This window comes from Lonchura striata, chromosome Z (assembly GCF_046129695.1).
Source record: "Lonchura striata isolate bLonStr1 chromosome Z, bLonStr1.mat, whole genome shotgun sequence".
Lineage (NCBI taxonomy): Eukaryota > Metazoa > Chordata > Aves > Passeriformes > Estrildidae > Lonchura > Lonchura striata.
The window spans coordinates 62,045,913-62,069,364 of NC_134642.1; the positions used below are offsets into that span (position 1 = coordinate 62,045,913).

The following is a 23,452-nucleotide window of genomic DNA, read 5'->3' on the forward strand; positions in this document are numbered from 1 at the left end:
AGCAAATATGTTTATTGAACAGTAGGGAAAAGAAAGACAGTGAACTTGGGAGTGTAAGGTGGAGGCATGTGTAATGTGTTAAGTGCCCATACTGTTTTCTCACGTCCGATTCTCTGAATAGCTGGAACAATCACAATTCAGTTTCTGCAGATTCTTGGGTACACTAATAGGCAGCCAGTTCTGTCTGAAGCCTGCAAGGCTGTAAATAACAGTTGAGTAGCAGAAGGTGAGTCACAGCTGGGGAATCAAGCTGCTTTGCTCCTACCAGGAATTTGTTGCAGACAGAAGAGCAAACTTAGCATGAGTAGCTGTAATACTGGACATGGAACCTGCTGCAGAACAAGCCAATATCTTAGGTGCCTTTCTTCTAGAAAATCTGGAGATAAAAGGATGTGCTGTTAATAAAGGATATCAAGGATTTTATCTGTTTATGTACAAGTTAGCAATTACGGAATCTCTTATTAATCTCCCTCATGCAAGGTATGCTAGGAAGACTACTGAATGCTTTTATTGTCTAGAAATAGATGAGGTATAGAAGCTAAAGGCAGTTTCAGATGCACTGGCTCAAGTGTTTTCTGAAAAGATGTTTCAAGACAATCTAAGAGTGTCTGTATTTGTAATTATGGATACTGGAATCACCGAAAGCATTCTGTTTTAACAAAATATCGAAAGGGAGTTGTCTTCCTAATCTCAATATAGTGATTCTGCCTAAAATCTTCCTGTAGTAAATGATATGTCTTACCAGTGTGTTATGATAGCCTATACTTGGGAACCAAAACGAAGCTTTGTATGGGTTCCTCTTCATCTCAGTTACTGATAGTTACTTCTTTTTAAAAGATCTGAAACATTCTAGTCTTTTCTTTCAAAAAACAGTAAAACTGATCTCAGTTCTGTCTCTAGACTACAAAGGTAAACCTAACACAGACAAGGTTCTTGCCCTGGGATGGTCATGTTTGGTTACTTGTATCCATTTCTGATGGGAATGGATTCTGCTTTCATGTCTCGGTAGGAAAAACTAAATTAAGATGGAAGACTATAAGATAGATAATTAGCACACACTTAAAGCAATATATCAGTTGCTAGCCATGCATTTTGATTACTTGAGATGGACCTCCAGAGGCCTAAAATGGAAAGGAATGTACCTACTGCTGTAGTTGAAACCAGGTTAAATGGCAGAAGTTTTTGTAACAGCGGTGCATTCTTCAAATGCTCAAACTTTAGTGATTACTCAGTGCCAGTTTGTTTATGTTTGGTTGAACTATGGTTCTTTAGACTAGTCTTCCTTTCCCTCTCTTTTTTTCTTTAAATTTTTTCTTTTCCTCCTGCATATAATGCTAAGGTAGTAACTTCCTAGAGTCCCAGCTAAAGTTTACAAAGAAAAGGAAGAGAGTTTCTTCCTCCCTGAAGACTAATGCACAAGGCATCATGCTTCTGAAGAAGTCTAATGATAGTGTAGCATATGCTGGTTTAACTAGAATGACTGACTGATTTGAATGCTAAACATAATCAGGGAAGTCTTAAATTGTAAGAACCAAATACAGTAGTCAAAATGTAGCTCTGTTGCAGCTAAGTCATGTTGGCTGTGCTTTGCTAGGAGATACAGTCTTCATGTACAACCCACATCAGCTTGGGTATGGTGGGAAAGCAATATATATAGTTTATTTTTCTTTAACTATTTTTGACACAGATTTTGGATGACAGACTCTTGGCAGAGGAGAATCCTGATTCCCGAATTGGGTAAAAATGGCTGTCATTGCTAGCCTAACTGTAAGCAGATTGTCTGAATGGACTGTTCACAAGAATGAAATACAAAGTACAGTTTTAAAACTGATACTAATCTTAAAGTCCATGCTGCCTGGACAGAACAAAAGCAAATCTAGTGGGAGAGCTGAAATAGTCATGCATCAGCTTAAAAAGTTATCTTCCATCCAAAGTGGTACTTTGGAGTCTGTAATCCAAGTGTAACAGGGGGTACTGTATAACTAGCAATTCTGGAGACAGTCTGGGCTTATATGTCAAACTGAACTGCAGAGGTGAACTGATGGACTCAAAATAGTAAGACAGGAAAGTGGAGGTATCATCAGGCCTTTGTCACTTAGAGAAACATGCTGAGGAAAGTCAGCTGTGATAGGTGACCAGGTGTGCTTATACTTCAGAAAAGATCCAGCCATTTGGTCAATCCCCTGCTTTATTTTTGCTCAGTGTTCTCACTACAGCTGTCAGCCTTTTACAGGAGGGCCCTGTTCAAAAGCTCTAAATTGTTCATAGAGGGTGTGTGGGTAATAAGTAGAATTGTCAAATTTTCTGAGTTTCCCGAGGCTGAGGAGCTTTGCTTCAGCACTGGGTGGTGGCGGGAGTAGGGGAGGGGGGGTGTGTGCTTCTGTTATAAATAGCATGGAGCTCTTCTGGCATCTCTTCAGAGCTGGACCTTAAACATGGATAGCACCAGGGAGAAGAATCTAAGCTATGTTACAAGTATTTGTGTGAGTACTGTCTGACTTCTCTGGTGTGACTCTCAGCTGAAGCCACTCAGTGGAATGGCTAGCTTTAAGCCAGACCTGCTTGCATCCCATCTGATGCGTGGTTCTTGTTCACAAACATAATGTTTCAGTTCCTGTTAAAACTGGAATTTGATTGCTTTGTTTGTTTCCAAATGACAGAAAGAAGTTTTTGGTCTTTTGAATCTTGTGCTGTTTTCTTATTTCTGACAGCCTCTTCCTGAAAAATTTGTGGTGAAGGGTGTTGTTGATCGCTTTTCGGAAGAGTTTGTGGAGACAAGGAGGAAAGCATTAGACAAGTTCTTGAAGAGAATAACTGATCACCCAGTGCTGTCTTTTAATGAGCACTTCAATGTCTTTCTCACAGCTAAGGTAAGCCAGTAACTTTCAAATGCAGTTGGTGACCTTTGCAATCCCTTCTGAAATGAGGGTAGAAAGGCATTAACGAAACTACATGTGCAGATCAGAACTTCCTCTTTCTCCAGAGGGTTGTTGGACACTCTGACTATTGTGTGTGACAGACCCTTGTGTGTGACAACAGTATGGGTTCCCTGTGCTTGCAGGGAAGAGGAATCCTCTCTGCAGATTGATAAATTGAATTCTCCAGACCTGCTTGTTTTGTAGCGTGTAATCATATTATGCAAGAGAGAATAAAAATTCAGAAGACTGTAGACTTAAAAATCATCTTTTGAGGAAGAGGGAAGTGACGGAGGAAGAGAAGTCTCCCTTGCACAGAAGCTTACAAATTTCTTGACTTTTTATCTTGTCTATTCTTTTTATACTGGTTGCACTAGATGCCCTCAAAACTGAGCATGGAGGCCTCATTCTTATTTGTTCTCAGCCAACAATTTCACTTTTCTCTTCTGCATGACTCATGCAGGAATAGTGCAATTTTCTTTGGCTTTGTTTAGAGCTGCATTTCAAATAAGACTAAGAGAACTTGTAGTTATGCTTGGGTTTTACCAGATAGGTGAGAAGTGCTGTAAAAGTATGCCTTTCCAAAGTCACATTACTCTATCTCACTTAAATGTGATGTTTGAGCTCACTTCAGGTTCATGCTTTGCTTGCCGTTAATAATCAATTTCCAGTATTTTTATTTCCCCTCAATGGTAAAATTAACCACTGAAACAAGCCAGAAGTGCAGAATTTGCTTAGCATGTTAAATGTCATATAGCTCTGTTCCTCTTTTGATCTGTCCAAGCCTGATGCAGCTTTCTTAGCTGTTTTATTTGTCTTCTGCCATCCCTGTGAAATGAATGTCAGGGGCTTCATCATCCGCTTTATGAAGCGTTTGCCTTGAGATTGCAGAGCATCCTGGGAGGTGAGGGGACAGGACACCTGTCCTGCTGACAGTTTGAACTGTTTGAGTTTGGTTTACTGGAGCAGTGAGGTGTCAGTTCAGTGTGCTAGGATTTCAGAATTTAGTTACTACAGGAAGTTGTAAGGTCAGCTCCTGGCTGAAGATGAGAAACCAATGTTTCTTCGTATTCCCTGTTTGGACCTGTAACATACCAGAATGCTTGAGAGTGAGTGAAAAATTTTGAGTTCAAGGATCTTTTCTGATGCCTGCTTGCAGGTCATGCTGAGGAAAGTAAAAATCAAATGGCATTTAAATGCAAACATAATTGAAAATTATAGTAGCTGTTAACATGTCAGGTTTTCTTAATCAGACTTATATTTGACTTACATTAAGTACTTGGAAGGAATACCATACTACATGTTTTGAAAATGGCTGTTGTTTATTTGTTTGTTGGGGTTTTTTTTAAATAACACTTACGCTTTTAGTCTCGTATGTAATAATATGTCTGAATTCTTGATCTCTACAGCCTGCTTGTTTTGAGCACATCTCTTCCTCAGGCTCTATAGGATATAACCAAACTATAGCTCCTGAGCCTGTTTTGAGATGTTGAATACTGACCTCTGCTGGAAGAAGTAAAATGAAACATTGTCAGCGTTTTGACTAACTAAACCAATTTTTTTCTGGTTTACTATTAAGGTGAAATCCCTTAAAAAAATGAAAATTGTAGGCAAGCAGTCTTGTTAGCATAGATAATCTGAACGTTGGTTTATGTGAATGTGTAAAGGAGTTTGAAGGAAGTTTTACACTTTCTGTGCAGCAACATGGATGCATCTGACCCAGATGCTTTTCTTGCAGAAAAGCTTTGCTGGTCTCCTCATGCTGCATTTTTTCTGCACACAGTATTCACCTGCGTCTTGTTTGACCACAGAACTGGAGTGAGGAGGCTGCTTTCCAAATAGATGTGCAATGTGTAGCTCTGTAGTAGGTCATTAGAGCCAGCTGGTGCATCTGTTTAATAGTGGTATTGTAGCCATAACTTAGAAGTATGTGTAGATGAATGATGTGAACTGTTTTGGTGGAACCAGATCTGTTAATAAGCCTGCTTCCCTGGTGAGAGTACAGGAAAATGGGAAAGTAATGGCCACATGCAAAGTTTGTCTACTTATTTATTTCCAATGTGCTTCATACTATTCTCCTGGATAATTTACCTCCATGGAGCCTTGACGCTGTGCTCAGCTGTGCAGCTTGTAGAAAGCAAGCCTTTATTCAAGATTCAAGGCTGCCTGTCATGTAATCTGTGGCTTTCACAAGATTTCATCTTGACTAGAAAGTTTCCTTCACTGTATTGATATTTTAACATGTAAGTGAGAATTCTTAAATATATTCTTTTTTTGTTTCATTTTTTTTGTTTGTTTGTTTTAATTTCTAGGATCTTAATGCCTACAAAAAGCAAGGAATGGCTTTGTTGTCCAAGATGGGGGAGTCTGTCAAATACGTAACAGGAGGCTACAAATTAAGAACTCGGCCACTGGAGTTTGCAGCCATTGGGGATTATCTGGACACATTCTCTCTAAAGCTTGGTACCATTGACAGAATAGCACAACGGATCATCAAGGAGCAGTTGGGTAAGGACACAAGGTGTTCCATCATAATACTTCAGTCTGAATGCTCTGTGTCTTACTCTGGTTGATAGCGTGATCATGACAATTCGTGTTGATGATTCTGGCCTGTAATATACGTCACACACAGAGCAAAATCTAATGCCTGCTTCCAATTTTAAAAAGGCCTAAAGCCTAACACAGTATCTGATAATAACTCAGTTTTCCAAATATTTTTTTAAAGTTGAACTTTTTATACTGACCTATTGTCTTATTGAAGTAATTTTTTGAAAGACTTTTGGAAAGTGAAAGAACCTATATATTCCACCTGGAGGAGTACAAATGTAATTCCTAGACGAAGACAAGCTTTACAAGTCTGTCTTACTGAGTTAGGTTTTACGTATGTTTAAAAAACTGACCTTGTGTACTGCACATGTACAGGAGTCTTTATATTGGAAGTTTGTAAGAATGGTTAAGTAAGAAAGAAGAAACTTGAACCTACCACCTGTGTAGCCATAGAGCTCTGTCTATTAAGAAGCTAATGCAATATAAGCCTTGACTCCCTATGAGGATCAATGTTACTCAAAATTGGTGCATAATTTCTCCCATTTTGTGTTTGCACACCTTTGTGCCTTGCTCTTACTCAGTTAATCTATTTTTCCATCTGCCTGTTGTAGAATACTTGGTGGAACTACGAGAATATGGACCTGTTTATTCAACCTGGGGAGGGCTGGAGGTTGACCTATCAGAGCCACTGGAAGGAGTGTCTGCCTGTATTGGGAATTGCTGTACTGCTCTTGAAGAACTCAGTGAGGACATGACAGAAGACTTCCTGCCTGTACTTAGGGAATATATATTGTATGCTGAGTCAATGAAGGTAAAGAGAGCCCTGTGACTGAAAGCATTGTCATTGTGTTTGCGTAGAATTAGTGAGTTCATTCTTCTTTAACAGGGAGAAATGGTGGCTGTGGGGAGAGTGGGGAAGTAAAAAGTAGGAGGATATTTTTATAGTCAAAGCTAAGTATGTTTAATAGCAGGGTACTGCATAAGTAGCATTATGTGTCTGCTCTGCTCTTCAGTTAAGTTATAGTCAAGTATTGTGGGGTGTACACAAAATGTTGCAGTTGCCCCTTCATTGGTTTGGCTAGTGGTACTCTATAGGAGATATCCTGTGGCTGCCTAGAATCTTTCTTTGAAATGAAGCCAGCTGTGTGTCAGCTTTTCACTACAGGGTCACTGATGGGTCCAAGAGGAATTATAGCATTAACAGTTTCTGTCATTTGTATGTAGCAGAGTTAAGTGCCTTTTTTAGAACCATGTGTCCAAATGACAGACATTGCTTCCTCTGTCATCCCCATACCTTAGGAATACATCTGTTGTTAAGTTCGACATACCAAGTAACTGCTTAAAGGTGGTATTCTGTGACTCGTAATCTAAGAATTTGAAATTTTACTGCTTATGCAGATGTCATACAAGCTACTTCAATGTGGATTTTATTCTCCTGAAGTTATGGAGCATTGGTAATCAATCACATCTCTAATGGGGAAAAGAATTACTGAGAAAGCTTCACTAAAAAATTACATCAAGGAATTTAGTTTGTCTATCAGAGCTTTTCACCACATGCCTGTGGCACAGTATGTGTGCCATATATATATACATATATATATATACATATATATATATAGCAGTCCCACTATGAGATACTAATAGACAAGTTCCTCCTGAGGACCTTCCTCTTGGAACAACTGTTACAAGGCTGTGATATGCACTCCTTTACAGATCTGATAGCCCACAGTAAATTTACAGTCTGGATATGGTAGTCCTATGCTTCTCAAACTGAGAATTTAAACACTTTCTTGTAGATGGCTTTTCCCAGCTTCAGGAGTTGTACATCTGTGTGGTTAAAGTATTCTTGCGGGTGGCTTTGCACTAATTCCCTGGGTAAATTCTTTGCTTTTGTCACTATGGATTTGACCCCAGCATGAATGAGGTATATTTTCTTTGTGGGTCTATTAACACTAAAGTACTGTTTGAACACAGTGAGCTGTAGGAAGCCTTGTCTCAGGATATTTTGACTGTAGGAAGTGGAGGTGGATGGAATGTGCTTACAAATAAATAGAGCGTGAAGCTAGTGATTAAATACTTTAACTCAGAACATCTGGCTTTTGATGCTAAAAAATGTCTACCAAAGATGGCATCTGAAGGGGCAAGCTAAATTGTAAGAGGTCCTCTTCAAAAATATAGCAGGGAAATTTTTTTTAAGCTGAAAGATGGGGTTTCTTTAGCTGAAAAGGTACTTTAGGCAGATAATCACCACTCACCACAGGCAGAGCAGCATTACAGACTTGAACTTAGGCTTCCTTTTGGCCTTTTACAGCCCTTTTAGAATGGCACTGTCTCCAACCCAACAATTACTTTACTGTCTAAAGTACTTAGTCAGCTAAAGAAACCCTTGCTTTTTAGCTTAAACTTTTTAAACTGTTGACTTGACTTTCTAGTGCTCTAAAGATTTGTGCTGTTTAGTGTCTGGCTTGGACATCTTATTAGCTTTACTCAGTCTGAAAATTTGGAAATCAAGAACAAAAGCTATTGTTGGCCAAGACAGACGGTTTATATTTTCCTTCCTTCTCAGACAGCAAAACTGAACTCTCTCAGGTTCTACAAAGCACAGTTTTCTTATGCTAGCAAACATCAGCCTGTTTATGTTTCTGAAGTGAGCAGCTACCGAACTGTCCATGCAGGATCCATAATGCTAAGTGAGTAACCAAGGTTAGTAAGGAGTGCACCCTTGTAGTGCAGGAGGCTTTCTCTTGAAAGAGTAGTCCTCTTCACTAGCAGCTCATTCCTCTTCATCAGCTGCTGTGAGGACTACTTGTGAGATGAAAGTTTGTTTCATTCTTTCAGAGAATATCTTTTGCACAGGGTATTTGATGGAAGGTAGCTATTTAGCTACTAGGAGTTCAGTGCAGCCTTGATTAGCTTTCTTTGTTGTACACTGTACCCCTGGTGTAGGTATGGGAACATGATCTATAGAGCAGTCTATAGCTGAATGTCCCTTGACTAAGAGCTGCCAGATTATTGTTGAAGTTCACAGATGAAGAGGCCTTGTCTTCAGGAGCACTGTTGTACCGAAAGGGAAGAGTCTGTGGGAACTGCACATGTGGAGTCAAAGCCCAATAGTTCTGTTTGAATAGAATATCAGCTGTTTTGAGGGAAGCCTAGCCTCTGGATTTGTTTGAAAGATTTGCAGAACAGGGCAGAAGCTGGTGTTGTGGCCTTGAGTTAAAATGTGCGCTGGAAGTGTCTAGAAGAGACCCTTCCTAAATTACTTGTCTTGCTCAGCACTGGTTAGGCCACAGCTGTATTCAGTTTTTATCCCTGCTGCACACAAGAAGATGTGGATAAGCTGAAGGGGGTCTGGAAGAGGACCACAAAGATGGTCAGGGGACTGAAAAGCCTGCTGTATGAGGAAAGGCTGAGGGAGCTGAGTATGTTCAACCATGAGGAAGAAGGCTTAGGGAAGATCTTATCACCATCTACCAGTATTTAAGGATTGAGTACAAATATGATTAAAGCTCCCTTTTCACAAGGAGACCCATAGAAAAATGGAGACAATCAGTGCAAATTACTCTTTGGGACATTTTCATTGAACACAAGAGGAAAATTTTCTCAATGAGAACAACCATCTTTTGGAATAATGTCTCCAGGGAAGTAGTGGATTCCCCAACACTAATAGTCAATAGCTTTGTGGATGGTGTGCCATTCCCATTTATCATGGATTGAACATATCTACTCTAGAGCAACTGTGTTGGTGATCTTCTCTTGGCTTAAGAAAGAGGAGAGGGATAATGATGATTAGTAGATATAGGATTTGTATGTCCTTAATTGCTGTTAATTAGATACAGACTGGCTGTTAGAGCTCCCAGGACTTACTCTTTTAAAAACACATTTCTGTAGGCAGCAGTGCGCATGACTAGTCCTGTGTTACAAGCCTTCTCTGGGCCTGTTGAAGTGACTAGTTTCCGCTTGGTGTCTTAATGAGACAATTCCTTCTAGGTGGCAGAAGGGAAGACTCAAAGTCAAGTAAGCTGCAAGACAATATCAAACTTGCAGAGGGTGTTGGCTGACTTCCCTGTGAGCGTTTTTAATAATGACTTTGTATCAACACAGTAATTAAAAACTACTAGTTGTTTCTTTGTGAAACTCGAAGTGGTAAGTTGCCTCCTCTTGCAGACTGTTAATTTTTTGCAAATTCTTGCAAAACTGTTAATTTTTTAGTAAGTCTAACACCAGAATGTGACAGCTTGCTTAAAAGGATTCTGAAGAGTCTTTGCAAGTGAAAAGGAAGCTGTAATACCTTCTGTGATGGTCTTCTGTATCTTAGCCAATGCTGTTGTCTGTGTGCTGCTTGGGGATATCAGAAAGTTTACATTAGTCCTTTTCAGCTTTGAAGCTTTTGTTTATATCCTTTTTGTGGTAGTAATAGGTGAACTGATTAATTAAATTTACTTGGTCAGGATTATATTAGTGGTTTCATGATAGTTTCTATATTGCATGCCTCCAGCTTGTCCAGATGTTGAATTTTATCTGCCCTTGCCAGTTGATGGAGAGCAAGTGCTCTTTGTTATTAAAAGCTACTCCCTAAATGCTGTAAAATAGTACAGAGTAAATCTGGAAGTCTGACTTTGGGATTAATTGGCACTGAAGATGTATTGCTTTAGTGTTTTGTGTGGACTGCGGGAAGGAACAAGAGGATCCCTTCACAGCTCTCTTTTCTCTTGCCCATAGAATGTTTTGAAGAAGAGGGACCAAGTTCAAGCGGAGTATGAAGCAAAACTGGAAGCAGTAGCCTTGAAAAGAGAAGACCGTCCAAAGGTTAGTACTTAAAATTGCTCTACAAAAACAGTTTGCACTTACACTACTTCCTGAAAAGAATGGAGAAGCAGAACTTGATTTTTTCCTGGATCTGGGGGCTTCTTTGCAGTATACACAGTTTCTGGCAGAACAGAAATTTGTTGTTGGCAAGCTGGTGTGAAATAAAGATCTAAATGTGAATATATGTAACTTGTCTAGCAACTTCTGAACTACTGATCTCTCACAGTTCAGAGCAGGATGACTCTGTAACACTTCAACAACAGCTAGCAGTTAGCTAGACCATTCAGTGACAGGTTAACAAAGCAGTGGTAGAACAGTCCCTGGTGACTCAGCAGTATGCCAGTTAGATGAGTTAAAGTCCTATTCCTGGCACTGTGGAACTGTATTGTTGCAGAACACTGGTTTTGGCTGTGGAAAACTCCTTATTTTGCCCTTTCTGCTAGGGTGCTCTACCTGTATGATGCTGAACAGAGATGGCGAGTGTCAGTGGATTACAGGTTTTGCCTGGGCACCATGCAAAAGCAAAACTGGGAACTGACATGCTTATGCTGCTACCTGCTTCTGCACAAAACAGAGTGCAAGAGCCTTTTCTTAAATCGCTGCAATTTTAACTGATGATGGCAACAGGATTTGTTCCCTTCCTCTGCTTGGAGGTTTTTGGTTTCCCTTGTATTTGTGTGAATAATTAATGGATAACTTTCCAGTATTATGACTACTATACAGTAAGGTTCACTCTACAGTAAGGTTCACATAATATTTTGAATCTAGGAAGCTGAAGAGGATGAGAGCATAGAAGTGCTAAAGTATTTTTCTGATTTTTGTCTTTAATGATCTACAAATAGCTACTACGTGTTTTGTGGTGCTCTTGTATTTGGGTCTACTGCTTGCCCCTCTGCTGGCTGGTGTGGTATACACTCTACTTCCTCAATGCAGCTTTGTGTAAGCAGGTGTTAACAGTTTTATCTAGGATGGAGGGAACTAAATTTAGCATATCCAGCAAGTCAGTTCTTAGGCATTTGATTGTACCAAGATCTTGATGCAGTGGAATTTATGCCTTTTGCTAATCTTGTACATGTTAAAAGTCCTTTGGATCTCATATCTCAGAGGGATTATTTTGAATAACTTTTAGAATACTTTTTTGAATACTTACATGTCCTCTCCATAGTATCAGAATAGTTTTGGCAGCTCTTGTACCCTTTTTTAACGTAAGTAGTTTGTGTCATTTACAAGACTTAAGTTGAACAAACTGTGGAGAACTCCTTGCATGTTCACAAAATACTATCTCTGGGGTTTTCAGAACCTTTCCAGCTGGAGGATGTGTCACTACCTGTAAGAGCTGATCGCTCAGAGCTGTGCCTAGCAGCAATATCTTATATTCAGCAAGGTCTCTTGGCTATGACTTGCTGGAAACTAAAAGCACTGAGGGTCATGTTGTGGAATGGTGTTTGTCTTCCTTGGCATATTTGCTGATTTGGTAGGAATGATGTAAAAAGATCCCAGACGAAACCATAAGAGAATAAAGGCCTTTGTTTAGATCTTGAAAGCCAAGCCTATCACTGAAAAATCTCAGTGGAGGGCATTCTGAGTCTCCTGTGCACATACCCAGTCTGGCATCACAGAGCTCACCAGGCCATTAGATTGTTCTGGCAATGAGAACAGCCTAGAGCTCAGTGGCCTATGAGTGCAGTAGGCTTGTAGTGCTACTGTGGCTCTCTGTCAGCAGCTAGTGCTCAGAATGCTGAAGCTTATACCTGTGGGAACCCCGGGCTTGCTCTGGGGTCCCATGTGGTTGTGAAATTTCTCCTCCAACCCGTGCTCCCAAAGAAAAACTCCGCAGCCTCTTGTTGTTCAGTCTCAAGGCAGTTTATTGCGAGTTATCTAACAGATTGTGTTCGCGGGCTGCGGCTGTTTGATCAGCGGCCCCGGCAGAGACACACACACACACTGACACCCTCACTGTCCAGTGTCTTCTTCTTCTCCCCGCCTCAACCAGGGCTGCTGCTATCTTTTATATTATATATTACATATTACATGTTTATAGTTTTCCCCCAATACCTACTACCTATATTACAAAGTGCTTTTCTACTCTAAACCAATCTGTGAGTGCCAGCATCACCAAGAACATGGGGGTAAGGAAGAAGAAAGAGGAAGGACAGGATCAGCCCACTTTCCTCCATCTTAGAACTTCTGACCCCCATGTACAAAGTAAAAACCCCCCTGTACATGTGCTAAAACCCCCCTGTACAATACTAAAACATTTTCCCCTCTGTTTTGTAACTACTTTTACTATACTATCTAACCCTTTGTGACTGCTTGTTCTACCTCCAAAGTTGGTAACTCATTTCATGCTCAAACTCAAAATCACAGCTGTTTCCAGCTGCCTGCCAGGGTCTAGAATGCTTCTGACCAAGGCCTGGAACCTCTAAAAATGTCTGACAGACATTTTGAGTTCCAACATATACCAAAAGCACAGTGTAGGTGGTGTTTACCAGTAGCACCATGGTTTGTGTGGAGTCTTCAGCCTTTCAGTTTCTAACATGTGCAGTGGTGAAATGCCTCTCACTCATTTCCGACCCATGCTGGAGCTGATTCTGCAGTAATCTAACCAGCACACTGAAGGATGGGTGTGGCTTTGTTTTGGTGAGGTTGTTTGCCTCTGATGATCTGTTTTATTCTGTCTACCTCAAGGCTTTGAAGTGTGGTGATCAATGGGAATATGGCATTGCAGAACTTGAAGTAGAAGGTGGGGGAAAAAAGACCTTGTAACAGGTAACTGTTTCCCAAGAGCTAGGAAGATAGAAATATCTTCTGCAAAGATAAGTTGTCTAATTAATGCTGGATTTGTTCTACTTTTGGACCATTTGTTACTTGGTAATGATGATGTAGAAAAGTTTTAAAGTGGACATGCTATTTGTAATTGACCACACCAAATCACAGATATATTAGGCAAGCTTAGATTTTAAGAGAACAGAATCATTGTGAAGATGATTAGATGCAAACACAGAACATCTTATCATATACAACTTTATGTTCAGTTCTTGCCTGTGTGTATACCTCTCTCATCAGTTGAAATTGACGACTAAAGCAATCCTGGGTCCTTTTTGTCACTTTGGTTTTGTGGCTTGAGGAGTGTTTGAGCTATTAAGTAGCTGAGAGCAGGTATCAGTAAAGAAGTAGCATTCCCCCTGAGTCCAATCTACTTTCTTCCTGGTTCTTAGTTGTTAGCTAGTATTTATTGTCTCCATTGGTAAAAACAGATAAAAGCATCAGCTTTGATGCTTCAACTTATGCCCAAATTTGATGATAAACATATAATATCTTTTGCATTTGAGTTTGCACTGATATAAGGTGCTTAAAAGCTGTTAATTAACTTTAAATTTTGTTGTAACTACTGAGTTGGAATTTATGTACCATGAAGCTGCAGTTTGTAAGGTAAGGCATTTGCACACCCAGATAGTACAGCTGCATGTGCAGACACTACTTTCATGATGTTTTTGGTGACTTAGTTGGTGTTAGTTGTTGTTTTTCCTTAGTGAGAGCACACGTGGTCCATCTGCTGACCACTGGGTTATCCCTGTAGCTCTAAACTCATACAGCCCTCTGAGCCTGACCAGCCAGAGAAGTTGCTGTGACAAAGGACAAAATTTTGCATATCTTCATTGTGGTTTCAGATCCTGGCAGAAGAAGCAGGGAGCTGGTGAATGCTTAGAAACTAAGTTAGTTGGATTGGGAAATCTTATGTGGTTTTGCTTCCAGAGTTTATAAATATTTCTCTTGATAGCTTAGCCTTTTCCATTAAGATAGCAGAGTATTTAAGATGCAAGGCATACATGCCTTGAGGGGAGTGTCCCTAAACCTTCCAGTCATTGGCTTGGTTGTTCTTGTCTGCAGCCTGTGAGGGAACTTAATTTGGAGTTGCAGCAGAGTGAATTCTGTAGCTGTAAGTATGGTGTTCAGACATAGCAATGAGAAAAAGTGTCTACTGAACCTCCAAGCTGCCTGTAGTATAAATACATTTGTGTGAATAAAGGGGAACTCAAATCCCATGAGTATAAAGAGCTCATAAAGATCTGAAACAGGTTGGTTTATTGAAGAATAGGTATGAGACCTCTGAGTAATAAAGTGATCAACCATAATCCATGTCCTGGAGCAGAAACACAGTCATTGTGCTTCTGCCTAAATTGAGTACCTTGCCAAACTGCAAGATAGTAGCCCACCTCTAACTTCATGTAGGTATCCATGAAAAGCTTCTTCTTCTGTTTGTCCTATTCCTTCTTTCATGCCCCTCAGTAGCTACTAAAGTAGCAAGTATGAGAGGAGCCACCACAAAAGTTCTTAAAATGTTCTTCATTCTTTATTTTCCCTTTGTGCAAGTCACAGCTTCCAGAGCAAAAATTCATTTCTCACTTTGTTATGAGGATTCAGGAGTTTCTTCTTCTGAGCTCATGGGCTTAGTCTGCATGTCCTTACAGAATTCCTATCTGTGTGGACCATGCAGCAATGAGAAGGGAAAAAAATGGTGTTTGGCTTTCCTGCTTGAGGAAACACTTGTAAATTATTCCTGCATTTGCCTAGTGGTATACATTATATTAGTTAAAACACAAGCAAAGAACACCAACTTAGTTGGTGTAAAGTGTGTACCTTGGGCAAGTGACTACTGTCAAAAATTAATTTAAATCTTTACTTCAGCTTGCAGCAGGATGTCTTTCAAGATGTAATTTCTTGCTTTTGCATGGTTATGTGTCTGTTGTTGAACCTAAAAGTCCATGAGTCCATCCCATTTTGATGATCACGAGTGCTTTGCAGTTAAATTTTGTACAGGAAGCCTGTAAGGTTAAAAGTGGAAGCTAGAAATTAAGGACTTAGAAATTTTATTCTGCAGCTGTCAATACCAAGGTGTCTTACCCACCTTTTTTCATAAACCTAAATATTTGTTGTTATATACACAGTGGTGTAAACTGGGACATTCTTAATGCAGTTGTAAATGGGAAGCAAAAACATTTGCTGTGAAGCCAAGTTGCTCAGTTTGAGCACTAGGAAGTGAGCCTCAGTACTTAGACCAAATGGTTTTCCTGTGCCTTTAGCAAGTGCTTCCTCCATGCCTCTATATCAGGCGTGGAGATGGACAAGCACAAGTGCTTACTACCTCATACAACAAACAAGTTAAGCAATTTCATATTCTCTTAAGGTCAGAACCATTACTTTTTCCCTGCAGCCATACCTGTGTTGATTCAGGATAACTACTGGATTGTGAACTTACCCTTTCTTCTGTAGTTCTGCTCAGTAAGATTTGAGCTAATTCAGCAATCTAGCACTCTTACTGACAGTTTTAATCTTCATTTCTTTTGCTTGCAGGTACCTGCAGATGTTGAGAAATGTCAAGACCGAGTAGAGTGTTTCAATGCTGACCTGAAAGCAGATATGGAGAGATGGCAGAACAACAAAAGACAAGACTTTAGGCAGCTACTTATGGGGATGGCAGATAAAAACATCCAGTACTACGAGAAGGTATGTGCCACTGTTGGAGTACTGGCAGGAATAAGAGTCATTTATTTTCCTCTGAAATGGTGATAATTCTTCAGGAAATCTTCACACTGTCTTGAAGACAAGAATATTAGACATCTGAAGCTGCTGTTTGTCAGAGTTGGAAGTTGTGATCAAGTGAACTCTGTAAGACTAATGGTCTTTTGCAAGTCAGCACTCTTAACAGCATTTTATCATGCATGCTTGTCTGTTTTGCACTTTTGAATTGAACAAATTACTGAGCAGCAGAAGTAGTGGTGAAATAAAACCCAGAATTGCACACACTAGTAATACTACAACAGTAGAAAAATCCCTTGATTCTGCCTTTTCTGAACAAAACTACGTGAGTTAATGCACATCCACAGACACATATATAGATTACATCTGCTGTTATAAATTATTCTAATCCCTTCATCGTTCTGTGCCTTGTATACTAGTCCTGAAAACACCTAGCCTCTGCCCTTTTTCAGTTGATGCATGTGTACCTGAGATTTAGTGTTAGATTTTTTTATTTTTAATTAAAAGGACTTTGACATTTAACTGCATATGCTTCCAATCTAATTTTCCTTTGTGCTAGAACAGTGCAGCCCAATGCAGTGGTTGATACCATAGATCACAGAATGGTTTGGAAGGCACCTTAGAGGTCATATAAGTTTCAATCTCCTGCCAGAGTCAGGGATGCCTTTCACTAGAGTAGTTTATTCAGAGCTCCATCCGGTATGAACTGAAAACACTTCCAGAGATGGAACATCCACAGCTTCTCTGGGCAAGGTGTTCCAGTGTTTTCTTATCCTGAAATTAAAGAATTTCTTCCTAATTGTCTAATCTAAACCTGCCCTTTTCCAGTTTAAAGCACTTGTCCCTTGTCCTACCACCACAAGCCCTATAAGACAGCCCTCCTCCAGCTGTCTTATAAGTCTCCATTAGGTATATTAAATATTTATAAAATATTAAGCACTACTAGAACTACTAGGCTTATGCATTGCCTAGTAAACTATACTTCATCTTGTCTGTTCATTTTTGCACATCTACTTCACAAACTTTTTCCTCTGCTAGATTACCTCTCCATGTAATATTAGTATGCAGTACCTTTTCCCTTTCCAATGTCTGTCTTGTTCACAACTGCTCACACAGAATGTCCTTCACCCTGGTCTCTCAATTCTAAGACTGCCATGGAAGGGGATATTAGACACTCCACTGAACATCCAGCAGTGCCTCTGCAGTTGACTGTTAGATCTGTACATTAGTTTTGCTTTTAGCAAGGAAGGTTTTTTGGTAAGAAGGTGTCCAGTCACTTCAGGGTACACAACTAGAAGTACACTATTCATCTGCAGTACAGTCAGCAAGGTTAGAAGGAGGATGTCTGTCAACGAAGAGTTGTGGATATAAGAGCTGCTGATGAATTTGCCCATTTCCAGTATTTATTAATTTGGATTCCACAGTCTGCACTTGCCCAGTTTGACTTCTGGGCTCTATGTGGTTGAAAGACAGTAACAACACACAGTACAAGGACTGTAGTAAGTGTACGTATCTGGGAAAATGACTCTAAAGCCTGGAGTGACTTTTAATAACCCAGAAGCTACACTTACACTGTATACCAGGCACTAGCAGTTCTCCATGTAGTAGAGTCAAGTCCCAGAGCCAATACTGGAATACACTGTGTCTCAGAATTAACCTCCCTAAATGCATGTTTTCTTTCAAATAAGTTTGCTGGAGCTAGTCTGTAACACTGCAACTGTGTCCAAATCAGCCTTCACCCACAGTCACGCCGAAGATGTACATAATTTCTATTCAAAACAGTTCATCTGCCTAGCTGAAAGCTGTGGTGTTCTTCAGTTTAGAAAAATCTAGGTTAGTATTTAGAAATCCTGGGTGTTCTGATGATTTTTAATGGCTTGGGTCAGCTAATGACCTTGGAAAACTTGAATTTGTTGAATTTATTTGGAAGGTGCAGCTATTCAACACTTCCTTACTGTTTGACGTTTTGTTTTTTTCTCCCTTCTGTAACAATCTATAAAGACCCACATAACTTTTCTTGCATGCTGTTGGTCTGGAAGGGTTGGTCAGAAATTATATGAACTGATACAAATTAAATTTTGTAAATCTTTCTTTCTTCAGTGCCTTACGGCGTGGGAGTCAATTATACCACTATTGCAAGACAAGCCAGAGACCAAATAAGAAGTATCTTCATGGACAGTCTTAGCACTTCTGTGCTCAGTACCACTAGGCATACTGGAACTGTATGGAGGACTCTTTTTGTTAAGTTAACTGAAATGACAGCTGCACTTAGTTTTTCAGAGTATCTGTTCCAGCTGATTTGAATTTTTTTTTCCTCAATTTTTGTGTTTAAATTGGGGTATGTTTCATCTTTTTGAGTTATCTTGAATGGTTCCTTCTTTATTCTATGGAGTGATTGGGGTTCATAGAGAAAGTGCATGGGGATCTTGATAAAATTTACCTCTCTAGTCTGGAAGGAGCTGATGAGTGGAACACTAAAAAGGTGAAAATAAAACTCTACTGCAAGGTGCCAAATGACATCTTTATTACCATTTATTTTGTTTGCTTAAAAAAAATCAGTTCGTAATTATTTCTGTGATACAGTACTCCCTAACCAATCCTTATCCTTTTTTTTTTTTTTTTTTTTGAATGGAAAATGAAAGGCTGGGAAAGAATATTTTCTGTTTTGCTACCACCCATTGCTCCCTCTGGATGAAATGGTCTCTGTAGACTTTTCTTTCTGGGAGTCGGGCTGGTTCTTGATAGACGATACAACACCAGCTACAGATAGCTGGTGACTGGAAGCATGAACTGTGGTTTTTGTGAGTGTGGCATGCTGTTGGTTCATACTGAGTATCTTTGTTTACCTTGGTGATTATGAAGTAATGTCAGTTGACTGAAGTGTACTTGTGACTGACTTGGGGATCAAAACCAGCCTAGCTGCAGGAATGAGTTGGACTGTGGCCTTTCAGGGGTTGTGGGAATGGGGGAGGAGGTATGAGTCTTGAATTTTCCCAAGCTAGCTCTGGAAGTTGCGTGGTGGAGATCTCTTACATCATGCTTTATATATGGGTTTTAATAGAGCCACTTTAGGCTTGGTCACCTAAGACGCCTGCTGCAGTAAAAGGAGGACTCTTTTCTTTCCCCATGCTTTCTTTGCAGCAGCCAAAAGGTGTCCAATGCTTCCTTCCACCAAGCATCAGAGTGTGTGAAACTTGCCTTAAATGGGTTGGTGGGGGATAGATGGGTACCCTATTAGGTACACCTAGTGTTCATACCTCTCTCTGCTGAACCACATGGCAAGTCTTTTAGGACTACTTTTGTTACAGGTCTATTTTCTTAGTAGTTTCTGTTGGCCTTTAGAATTGCAGCTGCTTCTGCAAGTCCCTTTTTTGTCCTTGCTCTTGCAGTCCAACCTCAAGTAAATGCCTGCTTGGTATTAATGGCCTTAGAAATGCTGACGTAATTTAAACATCCTAGTGAGGGGAGTTGGGACTCATATGAGTGTAATACTGGGATTTAGGGCAATAAATAACTCTGTGCTTACTGCTAAGTTGGAGTGATTACTTGTTCTCTGGCAACGTTCTTGCAAAGAATGTGAGCAGTGATTGATTTTGTGCAACTTCTCTGTTCTCTTGTAACAACCCACAGGTACTAGTCTGATTTGGAAATTATTCCTTCATAAACACCAACTGAACATGCAGCCACCCTTCTCAGCCTGGTGGCTTTATGGAACTCCTAAGATGAGTTACTGCAGCACTGTGGTAGCTGTCAGGTTAATGAGATGGTGCTCTCTGCTTGAAGAAGTACAATATAAGACATTATAAAAAATAGGCCACCATAGCTCTGTGGTACTAAACAAACTATGTTTCTTGTTTTAAGATCAGTTTGTCAATATGCACTTTTTGGTGTAAATGAGAACTCTGGTTTAAATTACTGTTAGATTGAGAATCACAGACTTCTCTTGTTCAGGGGAAGTACTTAAGCAGATCATCTTGAAGCAATCTAGAATAAGCACTTGCATAGTGTCTAACAGTCAGGGTTACAGTCTTCCCTGTTTTCCACAAAGAAAGATCAACATGCTTTTTGAATTCAAAAGGAAAATGGAATAAATGGAATTTTGTAGTTGATTCTACAACATCACTGGATCTCAAGCAAAATATATTTCCCAGTCTTCCCACCATCTTATTAAACAGCACAAGATGAGTAGAAAGAATGGCAATTTTTTTTCCTACAGGTAGTTTCATCTGATGCCTTACAACACTAAGGGACTTCCTACTTTGCTTTATGTCAAACTGAAGTGGGTGTTTCTTCTGAAGAATTCAGCAATTAACATCACAGCTGGTCATGAGAAGCATAATGGACAGTGGAGAGTACCAAGTGAAGTTCAAATCAGCATGTAACTGTTGAGGCTGGAACTGCTGAAGATCGAGATAACTTATGTGATCAGGACCAAAACTTCTTGAGCTCTTACAAGGGAAGTAAAACTTGACATTCAAAGGAGAAGTTCTCTGCCAGAATTGCTGCAGTGTAATAAGGGTGTGCATAGGTGGGTTTCAGTTCTTACAGGCTGTGGAGTGGTCTGTTCTTATGAAGACCTGTTGTAAATCACAAGGTAACTGAGGGAGAGGCTGTGGGGAGGATTCCAACTGTGATGTTTGAGGCAGCCATGCTAGTCAAGAAAACTACAAAAGTTACAGGAAACTCCTGTAGGATTCCTGCAGAGTGACACTTGTATCACATAACTGCTGTTATAAGGAGATTTGAGTCCTGAAATGACAGTGAAACTCTTAATATGTTATCCTGTAATCCTTATAGAATATAAGTCTTTACTTTGGTCCACACTTCCATGAGAGAAACAGAAGATGTTGGTAAAGAGAAAAAGGAATAGTGCAAGAGCTTCATCTTTGAGTGACTTGTTGAGTGTTAAGTCACTGATGATGACTCTCTCTGCATGTGCACCAAAATGACACCAAAAGTAGCTGGTGCCCTTTTTATGAGCCTATTTAACATGTGGTTCTTTCAGCAGTCCTTAAATCAGCCCAGTTTTCCCCATAATCCATAGCTAGGGCAGGGCCCTCTCAGCGGATGCATAATTCACTGCTGCCCAGTTACTTCTGTATAGCTTCTGTGGTGTTTGTTTCTTCTCTTAAGTGGCACCAGCACAATGAAGCAGGCACTGAGATCTTGTTTCTATGCTCAGTAATGAACCATGCATTGTTCATGTATACCTTTATCAGGTTCTAAATCTTGCAATAAACATAGATGTCAAAACATCATGGCTTTTTCAGGTATACACTGAAAAATGAAAAGGTAATATGTGTAGCTATAAAGACACAAACAGTTTTGTTGTGAGTTGTATTAAAGAATAAAGTATTCTTCACTGAAATCTGCTTGGATTTTTGCTGCACGAAAATTTGTGCTAAGGATAAAATAGTGGCATAACTGATAGAAACAAAGCATGAGTGGCAAAGACAGTTCTGTGGAGGCACTGTGTAGTAGCCTTGAAGCAGTGGCTCTGTATAGTCTGTTCATGACACTTATTTCTTCAGGTGTCAGTCCTGCAGATGCATGGGTACAAAAGAATTCTTTCCCAGATAGCAGGGACTGTTCATTATATTAAGAGGAGCTATGCTTTTGTTAAAACTTGCACAATTTAACTGGATATCCTTATGATTATTGTTGCAGACTGTTGAAAATCCTTGTCCTGATTACTACTGAAAAAAATTGTATAGACTAAATTAGCTCATTAGATGTTCTATCATCTTAATTCTGAAGGTAGAACATTCTTTCCTTGGGTCTGTTAACTTTTATTACAACAATACATAGGGAAAATCAGGACTTTTTTTTAAAGACAGGCAAGTTGCTACTACTTGTTGAACTTTTTTTTTCCTCTTGTGAAGTAAAACTGGGAATCACAGGAATAAACTTGCCTTCTGTCAGACTGAATGTGGCATTTAAAACTTTTTGGGAGCGCTGTTGAACCAATTTACGAACTAAAACGGCAGTGCTTATTTCTGTGCTTAGCACTTGAAAATCTTGATGAAGTATCTGACTTGTAGAAGTACTTCGTAATGAACTGGACAAGTTTTAAGGTTGCATACCTAAAACACAATAAATTTGCTAATAATAATGAGCTTTCCAAAGAAGTGTAAGTAGATCACCCTTATGTAAATGGCATGCTAAGACAAGGCTAGTCACTGTCCTAGACTACTTTGAAGGTCTTTATATCCTATGCTTTAAAGCTAAACCGTTTCCTTAACCCAGGTGCTGGGATCCATACCTTCAGATCAAGCTGCAGCATTGTGGCCTGTGCAATGTTCCCACTGCACAAGGAGACAAGTTGCTGAGGGCCAGTCTTACAATAAGAGCCAAAGGGCTTTTGTCTACAGTACACATAAATAAGGAAGCATCGTCCTTTCTCTCACTTCTCTGTGCCTGTATCCCTCTGTCCCTCCCTAAGGTCTGGAGAGTTGTGCCATGCAGATGAAGGCAAGCTGGCTGTGAGCTTCACACACTGTGTTGAAGGTGTCAGTGATGGGGACCAAATGGTGCTGGTTCCTTGCAGATTCTTCTGCTTCCACTCTATAAATCCGCTTACCACAACTATAGTCACTGTTCATACCATTAAAACACAGAATGAAAGCTGTGAAAAGATTTGTCTCTGTGTGAATTAGCTTGTAAACGATGTAAAAATGGGAAGGAGGCTTTTGTTTCCTGTACTTGGTCAAATCTGGCAACTATGCTCTTGTTCAGATTTGCAGGCTAGGAAATGTTGTCTTGCCTTCTGGTGCTGGCATGTTTCTATACCCTTTCATATATCTCTTGAAATATACTTTGTGCATTGTTTACTATGGAGCTAGTATTGATGGAGAAAAATGCTTTGAGGTAAAACTGTTTGTAATTCTCTATTACTGTGTACATTTTTTTAAAATGCAGCATTTGTTTACCTCAATTAATTTAATGGAATGGACCAATAAATGTATTGAAAGATTATTCCTTTACTTAGAATAAAGTTTCATTTTTTTGCAGTCTTCACTGGTGAAATTATGTGTGTGCTTATTCTGCTAAGCAGCTCACTATCTTACTGCAGAAATACCCTTCCCCTAAAATCTTCCACAGTTGATCTAAATAGAAAGTTGATCTAAATAGAAGTCATCTGACCTGTTGTTGCATTACTTCTGGTACTGAAATTGAAGGAGCTGAGGGATATTGGCGGGGGTGGCGGGGGGGGGAGCAGGGGACAGGCGTGGGAGGCAGGGTGACAGCAACTTCCTCAAAGGAAGGGATTGTGTAGTGATGAACCAACTTCTGCTTGCTATACCCCTGTCTCAAACTGAAGCTGCCTGATTTGCCTCCAGATTAGTTCAGTTATTTAAGGGCTTTTAACTTCCCTTTACTTAGTCCTGGACCTTGGAAGCCGCTTAACCCTTCTTAGTTCAATTAGCATGCAAGCAGACACATCCTTGTGAGACATGTCACACTTTTGACACGTTTGGGTTTATGTGACATCATCTCATGCTAATTGCTGCATTGTATGAGGTTCCTTTCCAACCTAGATTAAAGCTGAGGTAACAACTACATGGTATCAGTGTCCCTACACCTCCATAAATCCTGTAGGAGCTGTGTGCTGCACTTACCTATGACAAGAGTAGCACAAT

At 39.9% G+C, this 23,452-nt stretch overlaps 1 protein-coding gene across 2 annotated transcripts in view; it reads left to right on the top strand.

Moving 5' to 3' along the window:
- The window catches only part of SNX30 (sorting nexin family member 30), a 48,960-nt gene extending 26,131 nt beyond the window's left edge, over positions 1-22,829 (top strand). The window contains exons 4-10 of one of the 2 annotated variants that reach the window (XR_002464912.3): positions 2,712-2,870; positions 5,228-5,423; positions 6,074-6,273; positions 10,185-10,271; positions 15,627-15,779; positions 17,913-18,150; positions 20,029-22,829. Coding sequence is in view for 1 of the 2 variants with exons in the window: in XM_021525038.3 (XP_021380713.1) it covers positions 2,712-2,870; positions 5,228-5,423; positions 6,074-6,273; positions 10,185-10,271; positions 15,627-15,779; positions 17,913-17,972 (855 nt within the window). In the remaining variant the exon portion in view is untranslated. Of the gene's footprint in view, positions 1-2,711; positions 2,871-5,227; positions 5,424-6,073; positions 6,274-10,184; positions 10,272-15,626; positions 15,780-17,912 lie in introns of both variants that reach the window. The other variant, XM_021525038.3, reaches the window with a different exon arrangement.
- The last annotated feature ends 623 nt before the right edge of the window (positions 22,830-23,452 follow it).